This window comes from Ambystoma mexicanum, chromosome 8 (genome assembly GCF_040938575.1).
Source record: "Ambystoma mexicanum isolate Mex_15411 chromosome 8, UKY_AmexF1_1, whole genome shotgun sequence".
NCBI lineage: Eukaryota > Metazoa > Chordata > Amphibia > Caudata > Ambystomatidae > Ambystoma > Ambystoma mexicanum.
In genome coordinates, this window is record NC_090929.1 from 1,055,218,424 (window position 1) to 1,055,229,650 (window position 11,227).

At 45.0% G+C, this 11,227-nt stretch overlaps 1 protein-coding gene across 1 annotated transcript; it reads left to right on the forward strand.

The window, feature by feature from the left end:
• Positions 1 to 691: 691 nt before the first annotated feature.
• LOC138472718 (uncharacterized) lies at positions 692 to 5,323 on the forward strand. Its single transcript, XM_069611033.1, has 2 exons — positions 692 to 1,124; positions 2,358 to 5,323. The coding sequence occupies exons 1-2, from the start codon at positions 1,095 to 1,097 to the stop codon at positions 4,245 to 4,247; spliced, it is 1,920 nt and encodes a 639-aa protein (XP_069467134.1). The 5' UTR covers positions 692 to 1,094; the 3' UTR covers positions 4,248 to 5,323.
• The last annotated feature ends 5,904 nt before the right edge of the window (positions 5,324 to 11,227 follow it).

Below are 11,227 nucleotides of genomic sequence, written 5' to 3' on the forward strand. Positions count from 1 at the left end.
CTTTATATTTCTCAACTTTCTGCCTCTGACAATCTGACTGATTGTTGTTTCGTAAAAAGTCAGCAATTCTTCTGCTATGCCGCACTGGGGTGTGATGTTATTTCTTTGGAGAGCGCTTTTCTGCCACCAGGCGGTCAATTTGAGTTGCTACAATTCTATTTTCACAACAAGCGAGGCAGTTGGCTTGTAACTTCATTGAGGAAGGGGTGGGGTGGGGGGCTGTGTTTCTTGTCGTGTGCCGACTCTAAATTCCACCATGATATTGTAATTAGGGAACCAATTGTGTCTCTTTGTGTATCCGTGTGCGTGTCTGACTGCCTGGCTGCGTGGCATTGTGCGAACATCCGACCCCTTTTGTGTTAATTGTCGCTCCGGGGCTGGGGAGTAGACAGTCTGGGCAGCTCTGACATTGCCGCTAGGCCTGAACATGCCAGACTCAACCTCCGGTTAGTGAATCAGCAGAGCGGCCAGGGTGGTGCCCCGTGTGGCATTTGACAGGCGGGAAGGGAGAGGGAGGCGGCACGTCAGGGCGTTTCGCATCTCACATTTATACCAAGCCCTGTTATGCTATTTTACCGACCTTCGCACCCGTGCAGCCAGGAGTAGGCCGAGAAATTGGACATTGTCTGATGCGTATGGTCCCAAGGTGCTTTCAATGGCTATGTTGGCTTGGAAATGTTTGACATTTATCGCCATTTTGTGGCTCACGGTATTCAGATAAAAGTTATGGCCTTTGGGAAAATTGAGCGATTTTCCAGCAGGTCGCTCCCTCTAAAAAGCCACGAGACCATGATGTCGCTTGACGCTTGACTGACAGGAGCGGAGGCCTGCCAGACCTTCTGCGGCACAGGCCGGCAGCGGTACCCAGTCGACCTCCTCGTATCATTGGGCCTCTGTCGAGCTCGACCTTCCTAAACGTCCTTTTTTCTTCCTTCCCAGAAGAGGAGACCGCCTATCTGTCCCGTCCCAAGCCCGGCAAAGGAGGGGCGAGGAGAAAGCGCACCACCTTCTCCAAGGCCCAACTCGAGCTGCTGCTCAAGGCTTTTGAAGTGGACCCGTACCCTGGGATCACGGCGCGGGAAAAGCTGTCCAGCATGGCGCAGGTGGCAGAATCACGCATCCAGGTGAGCGTTAGACCCGAGAAGACTTTACTTTTCATTGCTGCTACTTTCAGCCGTATTTCTGTCACCGTCCGCGGGCTGGATTCCAGAAACTATGCACCAGTGGACGTGCAGACGGCATTAGGGCAAAACGTGCCATAGTGCAAAAAACACAGGGCATGATTCAAAACGCTTTTGTTAGTCAGCCCCACAGGCTTTCGATATATGTGTGCACAAGGGCAATCTTCACAATAGTGCAAGTCGTTTGCCCTGGTGCAAAAATGCATTAAAAACAAGTTTTTGGTCCGTGAGCAATTTTTGTCCCGATGCCAATTGTACTTGCACCTGTGCACAGTTTCTGTGATACCTCACATGTCTATCTGACCTGTCTGTCATTCCAATAGGTCTGCCACTTTAGTTCATCTGTCTGACACTCGAATGTCAGCCAAACCTCCTAATCTGTACGTTTCATCTGTCTCGCTTCATAAAAATCACCTGCCTAGGCCTACCCTACATGCTAAAATGCCTACTCACAATTGACATAGTTTCATTCCATTTTTCATGATCTTTTTTTGTTCAGTGATGTTCAATCATTTTGTTTTTGTATTACTATTCTTTGTTTTTTGTTTTTAAAGCGTGAAGCTTTAAAAACTAAAAACAAACAAAAAAGTATTTTTTGTATATAGTATTGCCTTTGCTTTCCACCTGTGCATCAGAGACACTCACTCCCCAGATAGATAAGTCCCGGTTTCTCCGGGTCTAGCCAGAGGTAAGAATCAGTGGTGCTCCAGATGGAAGACATAGCTATGTAATCAAAAATCCCCCTAGTGAATCTGACACCCTATATCACAATGCAATACCATTATCGAGGCATCTGCAAGCTTTAAAGAGCTACATCCAGCAGAATAGCTCATCAATACATTGCAAACAGTAGGGCTGCCATGAATGCTCGAGGAATGCCCTTTAAATCCCCGCCTCAAGGATCGTTTCACGCCTCAGAATCTAGTTAGTACCTTTAAATATTCAATGTTCAATGCACATCAATGCAGTGGTGTTTTCGAAGACACCTTAAAATATTGGCACTGTACTGAAATGAGGGTCCCTCTTGTGAGACATAGTGGCCCCCTTATATAAATATTGTAAAGTCTAAAATGGTGTTCCTGGGGAAGCCTCCTGGAATGCAATATCTTTATGGAAGAGAGTCTCAAATAATACATGTCACTGATTTTAACATTGGCAAATGCTTTTTCTTTTTAGGTTTGGTTTCAGAACAGACGGGCCAGACAACTGAGTCCCAGGAGTAAAGAAAACCGGGTTTTGTCCAAACAAGAACCCCCTCAACATGGTGGATCACAGGCAGGCCACATCAGTGTCACAGAGAAACACCAGGCACTGGCCACCTCAAGTCCTCTGGATGGGCAGCAAGGACAGCCATGCCATGGAGACCAGAGTAGTCATCATGCTGGTCTAACACAGAGCGTGCAACAACCATTCTGCTTTCCTGAGGGTCTTCAAAGTGAAATGGCGTTCCAAATGCAAGAGACTCTGAAAAGAATGCCTGCTTTGAGTCCACAGAGTGCCCCTGTGAGCAGGTTACCAGTCATCATGCCACAAAGATCTTCATTCTATCTTCAAGACAGCCTGAAAAGTGTGTCTCGCTTCAACCAAATGGACAGTCATCAAGTCAGTGCTCCCTTCGCTGCACCAGAATTCTCACAAAGGAGTGCCCCCTTTGCCCTCCTGGACAATCAGTATGGAGTGAGTCAATTTAATGTGCCAGACTCGCGGCAAAGGGCCACCCCCTACAATCTGCAAAGCAGGGATCCCAGGGTAAACCCATTTCATCCACTTTGGAAGACGCAAAGGGTCCCTCCAATTAATGTCCACGAGAATCAACAAAGAGGTCCCTTCAGTCTCCCCGAGCCACAGCCAAGAGTTGCTCCTTTTACTCCTCAGGAGATCCAACAAAGAGTGGAGTGCTTCATAATCCGTGACCAGGAGCAAAGAATATCACCCCTCAATCTCCAAGACATTCGATATAGAGCGACCTCCTGCAGCCAACCTCAAAAGCAGCCGCAAGGTGGTCTTCCATCAGCAAACTTTTTGAAAGCCGTGTCCCGGCCCAGTTCTGCAGACTGTCATCAGAGAGGTTCTCTCTTCACTGCGCTGGACACGCAACAACCAGACACTCGCTGTGACCTGCAGGGTGGTCTCCAAAATGCATCTCACTACAGTCCCAACGGCACGCTCGATTCAGTTTCCGAGGACATGGTGCAAAGAATGTCTCACCTCAGTCCCAGAGATACCCTCCAAAGACCCTACCACTTCAGTCCTGCAGACAGTCAACAAAATGCTCACTATCCTGGTCCTCAAACTGATCTTCACGGGGCAGAACAATTCAGTTCTATAGCCCATCTACAAAGTATACCTCAGGGCAGTCCCACAGGCAGCCAACAAAGTGTGCCTCATCCCAGTCCCCGAGTCAGCCTCCAAAGCATGTCTGATTCCAGTTCGAGGGACAGCCTCTTGAGCATGTCTCACCTCAGCCCCAAAGGCAGCCTTCAGGATAATCTGCAAAGTTCATACAATCTCAGTCCACACAGTAGTCTCCAAAGCTCATCCCAGCTCAGTCCCTGTGACAGTCTGCACAGTGCCTCCGCTTCCAGTCCTCAACACAGCCTCCAGAGTGTGCACAACCACACTATCCAAGACAGGCGTTGGGGGATGTCTCCTCTCCAGCACCAGTACTGTCCGAAAAGTGGGCCCCACGTGACCATGCATGACAGCCTTGAAGGGTCATCTCACTTTTACCTTCAGGACAATCTCCAAGAGGCTTCCCGCTTTAGCCCTCAGGACAGTCACGCCGGAGTGCACAACCTCAGCCTCCCAAACATCCAGCCATCTGACATTCAATTCCCTCACAAAGAAAGCAAGCAAAGGGCCCCCCCCTTTGACCTTCTGGAATGCCAACAAGGAGGTCTCATGACAGCCACCTGTGATTGGATCGCAACAATTAAACCAGAATGGGCCTGTGAACCAGCCCAGGCAGGGCTTTCAACAGACTGCGCAGTGGACGGCAAGATGGATGAACTGATCGACGAGTTACTGCTGAAATGGATAGGGGGGCCCAATGGATGCTCAGAGTGAATTCCCCCCCAATGGGTTCAAGCGAAGAAGTGATGAGTTCTGTTACAGCACCACACATTGGTGCAATCAAATGGCTTCATGGGCGTGCATGCACAGATGGCAACTAACTCCAGGGTCATGGAAAGGGCATGGCCGGCTCCAGCTTAAGGCGCGCTAGGAAGCGGCTCAGAGCGGAAGATAAAGGGGCAGCAGCACAGCAGGCCGTGCTGGGCATTGGTGGGTACTTGAGGCAAGAAGGCCACCTGTGAGGAGGCGAGAGACATGATAGACATGACAACGGGAGGGGGGAATAATGTGTAGCTATGAACTGCTTGCACCCTCCGGTGAAAGGAAAACAGAAGCAACAAAAATGGCAGAAAAACTCGAACAATGACTAATTATGGGTTATGGAAAAATAGTCCACAATGGAAAAAATACAATGGATAGAAAAAAGACTCAAATTCCTCCTTGAAATAGCAAGACAGTGGTTATGCGGATGCCGTGCTCTCTCTGCAGCTTGTAGCCGGCTGTAACCACATAGTACAGGTGTCGTCTCCACGCCCGCCCGTGGCATCAGCAATGATGAATCTCGACCTTGACCTGTTAGTAGAAGCTTTGAATATTGAATCATGTTGTCCTTTGCAGTGACTAATATCATTTTGTAAGCATATACTCTTTGCCTGTGTGTTTTCAACAGTGTATAGGTCCCTTGCACAATTATAGGAGCCAATTCACAAAGCACCAACTCTGACTTACCCTTGACTTAAACCTGGAGGCCTTTTTAGTTCACAACTGACCTACTCCTAGGAAACCAGGAGTTAGGGTTACCCGCGGTGAATAGAAATGCCCTTGCCTGGTTTAGGCCAAGAGCAAGTCAGAGCTGTTCATAGCCACTTGTTTGAGAATTGGCTTCTACATTCTTTGGGACACACAGATAGACACCCACCCACACACACATGCATCCACATGCTTACACAGACACAAAGCAGATTAAGAAAAATTAAGCAGGTATACTGTCGCATAGATGTTGACGCTCATCATTAGTTCCAGCTCACCAGCTACCTTGCATCTGAAACAAACAATGATGGTGTCATCTGCCGGGGTGGGATATGTCGGGTGGGATATGTACAGGTTTGAAGTTGCCATATGTTAGATATGAGCACATTCTCCATTTCTGGTTATTGAGTCGCATTTTAAGATACTATTCATTCGAAAGCAGTTATAATGAAAAAGCAAAAGTATAAATACTGCCCCAGAACAAAAAGACGAAATACAGGGCTAGGTGACCTCTTGACATCTGAGGTGGCGCTTTTGATGTCCAGGTTTAGGCATCGTGACCAGTAAATGTCGTAATCATTTTTGCAAACCATCGGGCAGGTGAAGACAGAGTGGGCGCCTGTCGGTTCCACCAAAAGGTTTTCTCGAAAAGCAAATAAAATTGATATGATATGACATAATCAATTTTTAAAAGGTTGTTCAGTTTTATATTGTTATCCTTTGAGTATTTTTTGTGTGTGCTTTTAGTTTCTCTGGTTTGTTATAATGCCCTAAAAGCATATTTTAATGGGATTTCCTGTAGTAAACAAAAGCAGGGCACAATCTAATCCTACGGGGGGATAAAACAAAACAAAAGTGAAAAAACGAACACACACATAGGTTCAACCGAAAATGCAAAAAAAAAACAAAAACACATAGAAATAGGTTTCTTTGCAAAACACCAACCATTCTATGCTGACCCCCTGTGGCTAAATTGAGACACGAGGAATTCATTCTGTGAGGAAACATGCCTTTAAATTGTCAATTGCGGATGTAACTTTATGCATTACCTTAAAATGGCTGTCAGTTGCCCTCAATAAAGTCTTGTGCTTCTAAACTGCAATGAATTCAGAATTATTTGTCTTTTGCCATGTGCCCGTGGTCCATCCAAAATTGCCACAGAAGCTAAATGTTCATTTGCTCACTGAAAATTAAGGGCTAAACCATTGAACTGAAGGTCAGTCGAGGGATGCGTGTTATGTCCCTGGAGGTGTAAGCAAGCCATGTCTCGGGCATTCACACTGCACCTTGGTCAATGACCGAAAATGCACATTTTGCTCAGAGCTTAAATACTATTGTTAGCAGCCATCTCCATAGGCTTGGCCTGTTTCTATAAAATAATAACTTGGTCAATAATAACCCAGCCTGATGTGAAGAGGTTCATCATTTAGGCACACAATCACTCATTTTACTTTCAAAGTAATAAAGACACTTAAAACCAGACATTCTTAATGAAGATATTAAAACAAGCTACATTTCTACATGTTTTAAAATAATACCATCAGCAGATTAAAAAAAAAATCTAAATGTGTCATTGGTTGGTTATTGATTTAGTAGTACAGGAGAAGCTAATCTCTGACTTAGTTCCACAGGCCTTATTTTGCACATTTCTGTTTCCATCTGTTAATATATATATATATTATAAAATTGTTAACGCAAAAGGTGGAGTTTGGTAGGTGTGAAGGCATCATGAAGTAAGACACACACAACAGACTTAAGGTTCAAACACAAGATTTTTATTAACTTAAATGTCAGGATGGTTGAAGGCCTAACTTGCCCCATGGTAAGGGGGGATTTCCCTACCTCAATGAAACTAAGGAAAGTCTGAGCCAAAGAGTTCAGTTTAAAAGTCAGTTTTAGTCCAAAATCTATCCTTGCTCTCACAACTAAAGATAACAAATGTGTGTAGGGATGGCAAAGTTAAAAGAAATAGAGCCTTATTCACAGAAGCGTTTTATAATGGCGCAATCCCATTGAAAAACGCTCTGTGAATCAGTCCCATAGAGTTCAATTTAAAGTTCTGAGCTTTTTTCCGCTCACAGCTTACTTTCAGCTCCCCTTCCCCAAGCATAAGAAAGTGCCATGAAAAAGTCTCAGCATTTATCTTTCTCCATTTCAAGGCGATATAGTTCAGAACCAATCCTTGGGGTTCCGTTCCCCAAGTTTTAAGTAACATAATCTAAAACAAAAGGATATTGATACTCTGTTCCCAAGACAAGAAGTGTGGTCCTTTAAGTCTCAGGATTCCCTTTCCCAAGACTTCAATTTCATCACTTACACTTGCTTCAGTCTTTTCAAAAGTCTTAACAAAACACCAGGTCAACCTGAACCTCTTTCTGGCGTGCCTCGTCAGTTCATTTGCAGTGGTTTCATTGGGCTGTTTCACGGTGTCCTTATCTTTCACCATTCAGGGCTCTCTGGTCTAGTCGCAGTTGTTAGACCTATACGGTCCACCCATCACAGGTCACGCAACCAGGATCCCATGGCTCCTCAGCCCACACACGTTTCTTGGCACTTGCTCCTGTGCACCATGTCACTTTCACTCAGTTTCTTTTATTGGCCTCTTGGCTTAATGTTCAGACTTTCACTCCTTTGCCTTCTCCTTGATAGTCTTGTGGGTCTGCCACCACGTGTCACACACCTCTTCCCAATCTGTGGCCTTTATACACTGCATTCACTCTTAAAAGTTCGTTGTTTGGCTCCCTTCAGCCTTTAATATACTTGACTGCAAGGTTTGAGTTAAATCGTTGTGCAATATGTATTCACTATAGTGTATTTCAATTCAGTGTTCAACATGCACTTATGTAGCTTAATTTTAAGTTTTCATTCAATTCGGTATTCAACATGCACTTATTTGCTTCAATGTTAAGTTTGCATTTAGTTCGGTATTCAATATGCAAGTATTTTCTTACTTTCACGGACCGTTAATCTCCTGCGGTCTTATAGCAAGGCCTCAGTGCTTGAGCGCCATCCCAGTGCTCATTGGTCTTCTGTGCCTCTTCCCAGTGGGTCCCGCGACTTCCTCTCGGCTTCCAAAGCCATGAAATCCACCTGTGCGAGACCCCCTCAGCTGCCGTATGTCTCCTTCTACACACCAGCAGCTCTGATGCTTCTCCCAGGACGCGGGATGCGTCCTCTCTGCCCCGAGCTCCTCACCAGCTCCTGCTGTTCGCTCTAAGTTATGGAGGCTCCCAGACCTGTGGGGAATACAAAGCTCACTTGCATCGGGTGCCACAAGTTCTCTGGGGACACTGCCAGCGTCCTGGCTCCTTCTCAGGTCCCACCATGGCTGCCTCCTTTCAAGGGTCTCCTGCTGGTCTCCCTGTTGCCTTCCCTGTTGATTTCTGCCCTGCTGGGCTGGTCTCCCTTTATACACCTGCAGCCCCTTGACAGGCTGCAGGTGTGGATGTTTGATTACCCCTGCCTGACCATAAATAAAGGGACATGCCTGACAGTCACAGCTCCCTGCAGACATCTTCCTCGTCCCAGTACCAAAGTGGTGAAAGTGTGTGGAATTCACTACTCTTAGTTGCCTTTTCTTTGTCTCAATACTGTTAAGTATTATATGTGGGGAAATGAGAACAGCTTTACAATAACCTGTAATGGTTGGGGAAGAGTTTGGTTGAGTCTCAACAGGATAAGGGGAATACCATGTCTCTCCTAAGGGTTCCCCACTCCTAGCTCTCAAGGACCCTCCACACAGGTGATCCTCCCTCGCTTCTCCACCCCCAGGGTCGGGATCCAAGGACAATGGCCTTTCCTTGGCCACCTAAGAAGAGGATCCAGGGGATCTAGGAGTGAGAATACCCTCAAAACTCGCTCTACCCCCAAACACCCTTCCAACCATCCTTCACCTGGTTCAAATCCTCAAAACTGTAGTGCCCATGCACATAAATCTATTTCTATGGGCCTCATTACAAGGAAGGCAGTAAGGGTTAACGGTCACTGGTAATGGTACCGGTGACCGTTAACCCTTACCGCCTTACTACGAGGTCCCTTTGCGGGTTGGTACTTTAACGCCTGCTTTTTAGCAGGCGGTAAAAACCAACCCGCAAAGGGACCAGGGTGCTAATTACGGTACCGCAATTTGCAGTACCGTAATTAGCACCTTCCCCATTCCCATTATGCCCTATGGGGCAAAAATGGGAATGGGGAAGGGCAATGGGGGAAGGGGGAATTACCGCCCGCCAACCTTGCAATAGGGCGGTAATTCCCCTTTCCTCCAAGGCGGTGCCGGTATTTTACCGGCATGGACCAAGGTGCTAATAGCACTTTGGTCCACCGCCTACCGTGTAATGAGGCCCAATATCTTTAAAAAAAAGAATACATATTAAAGCAAGGCTATAACACCTTGTTAATTTTTCTTCAAGTAGACTGGATAGCACTTTCTGGTGCATTTCAATAGTCCAACCTGATCATGTGGTAATTGCAATCCCAGTGGCATGTTTGTTCTGCGTAGGAATAGATATGATTTTTCATCACATTTTCAGATTATAGGAAGCAAGCACTGCTTATAGAATTAATTTAAGGAACCAGAGGCAGGGAACACTTGATGCTACTAATCAACTGTGAAAACCGATCCTGCCCCTAGTACATTTCATATTATAATGCACTTAAAAAACGTAAATATAATCTTGCAATGTGCATTGCTCTATTTCATTGGCAATCTGTTCACATGCTAACATCAATACAGTTTTTGTGTTTGACTTGAGTTTAGGGCTACTATATGTCAAGTCCATGTGCGAACAGGGAAGGTTTTGAGGCATCTGGTTTGCACAAGTGGCAGTATGCATTCTTGTAAGACTCAAAGTAGTAATGAGGTTTTCATGCCATCAAATTAATGTAAACTGATGAGTTGATGATCAATAAAATATAATAGTGAACTGTTGCAAGATGACTACATTTCGGTTTTGAAAATTGTTAACGGTAAGCACAGTTTTTAATGAAATGTATTAACACCTGGTGCAGGCATGACAACACATAATACATAACATGATACAGCATCAGTCTTATGTCCTGATGGAGAGAGAACTGAATTAGCAGATTTTCATGGTGGCAGGTCTATGGTATTTTCTATGGTCTACTAAAGTTTCGGCTTCTGGAGTTCTTAGCTTCAGCACCCCTGCCCTTTACAGGACCACAACATGTATTTGTACAGTATTTGAAGCAACTCCTCCAGATATCCGCAAGTTCTCCGAATGCATTGTTGCACTTCGAGACGGGTGTCTACCCGATTGGAGATCAGGTGGCTTTAAACCCTGTGCCTTTTTGGATAAAGCTATGGAGCACTGAAGGACTTGAGAAATATCGGGATGCCATGTCATATGTTTTAAATTTGGAAGGGAGCAAAAGCATCCCTTGGCTTGCACATATAAAAAGGGTACTATACAGTCTTAACAAATCAGCGTTATGGCTGGACTGATATTCCATTGTAAGGGGTGATACATTCAGGCTAAAGGACAAAGGTATCATCCTGACCAAGTGTAAATTGTTGGAAGCTGCAGGTATGTTGAAATTGGGTCCTAATTATCTAGCATGCAAGTCAGAATTTGGCCAAAAAGATAATTTTGGTTATTTGAGTCCATCGTATGTGCATGCCCTGTTTATTAGTTTTAGGATGGAGACAACAAAAATTCCTGCTTTTACCAAAACTTGGAAAAATGGGGAGATGAGCTTGCCCTTTATGTAATTTGAGAAAGAAACCATTGTGCATTTTCTATTTCTGTGTGAACCATTGAAGTTGGTGAGAGCACAGCTTCTGAGACCATTACTGTGGGTCTTCCTTCAGTTGCGGATGCCTTAACATTTTGTAAAAGCACCACAAGCCCTAGTTCTGTGATAACCATTGCACACTATATTCATCATCGGGCATGGTTATGTAGATGGTAGCTTTCGTCTGATACTGGAATGGATGCTGGAATTATTTTGTAAAGCCTGGATTTTACATGTAAACAATTGTATCTGTTTGGGAAGTGAGGCTGCGAGCTTACTCTCTTCAGCCTTAAGATGTGTTTTCAATCATTTTAATCTAATTCTTCAAATGTATTGAACTATTGTGTAAACTATTTTTTTAAATTAAGTTAATATTTGTTTCAATATTTTAAATGGTAATGGAAATGAACTATCAACGCCCCCCCTGGCTTTTGGACAGCACGTATTGCACTTTACACTCTATTGATGAGTTT

Coding starts and splice junctions, on each gene's coding strand:
- LOC138472718 (XM_069611033.1), top strand. CDS start 1,095: ATGGCGCAGGTGGCAGAATCACGCATCCAG. Junction 1,125..2,357: donor TGGCAGAATCACGCATCCAG/GTGAGCGTTAGA, acceptor TTTTCTTTTTAG/GTTTGGTTTCAGAACAGACG.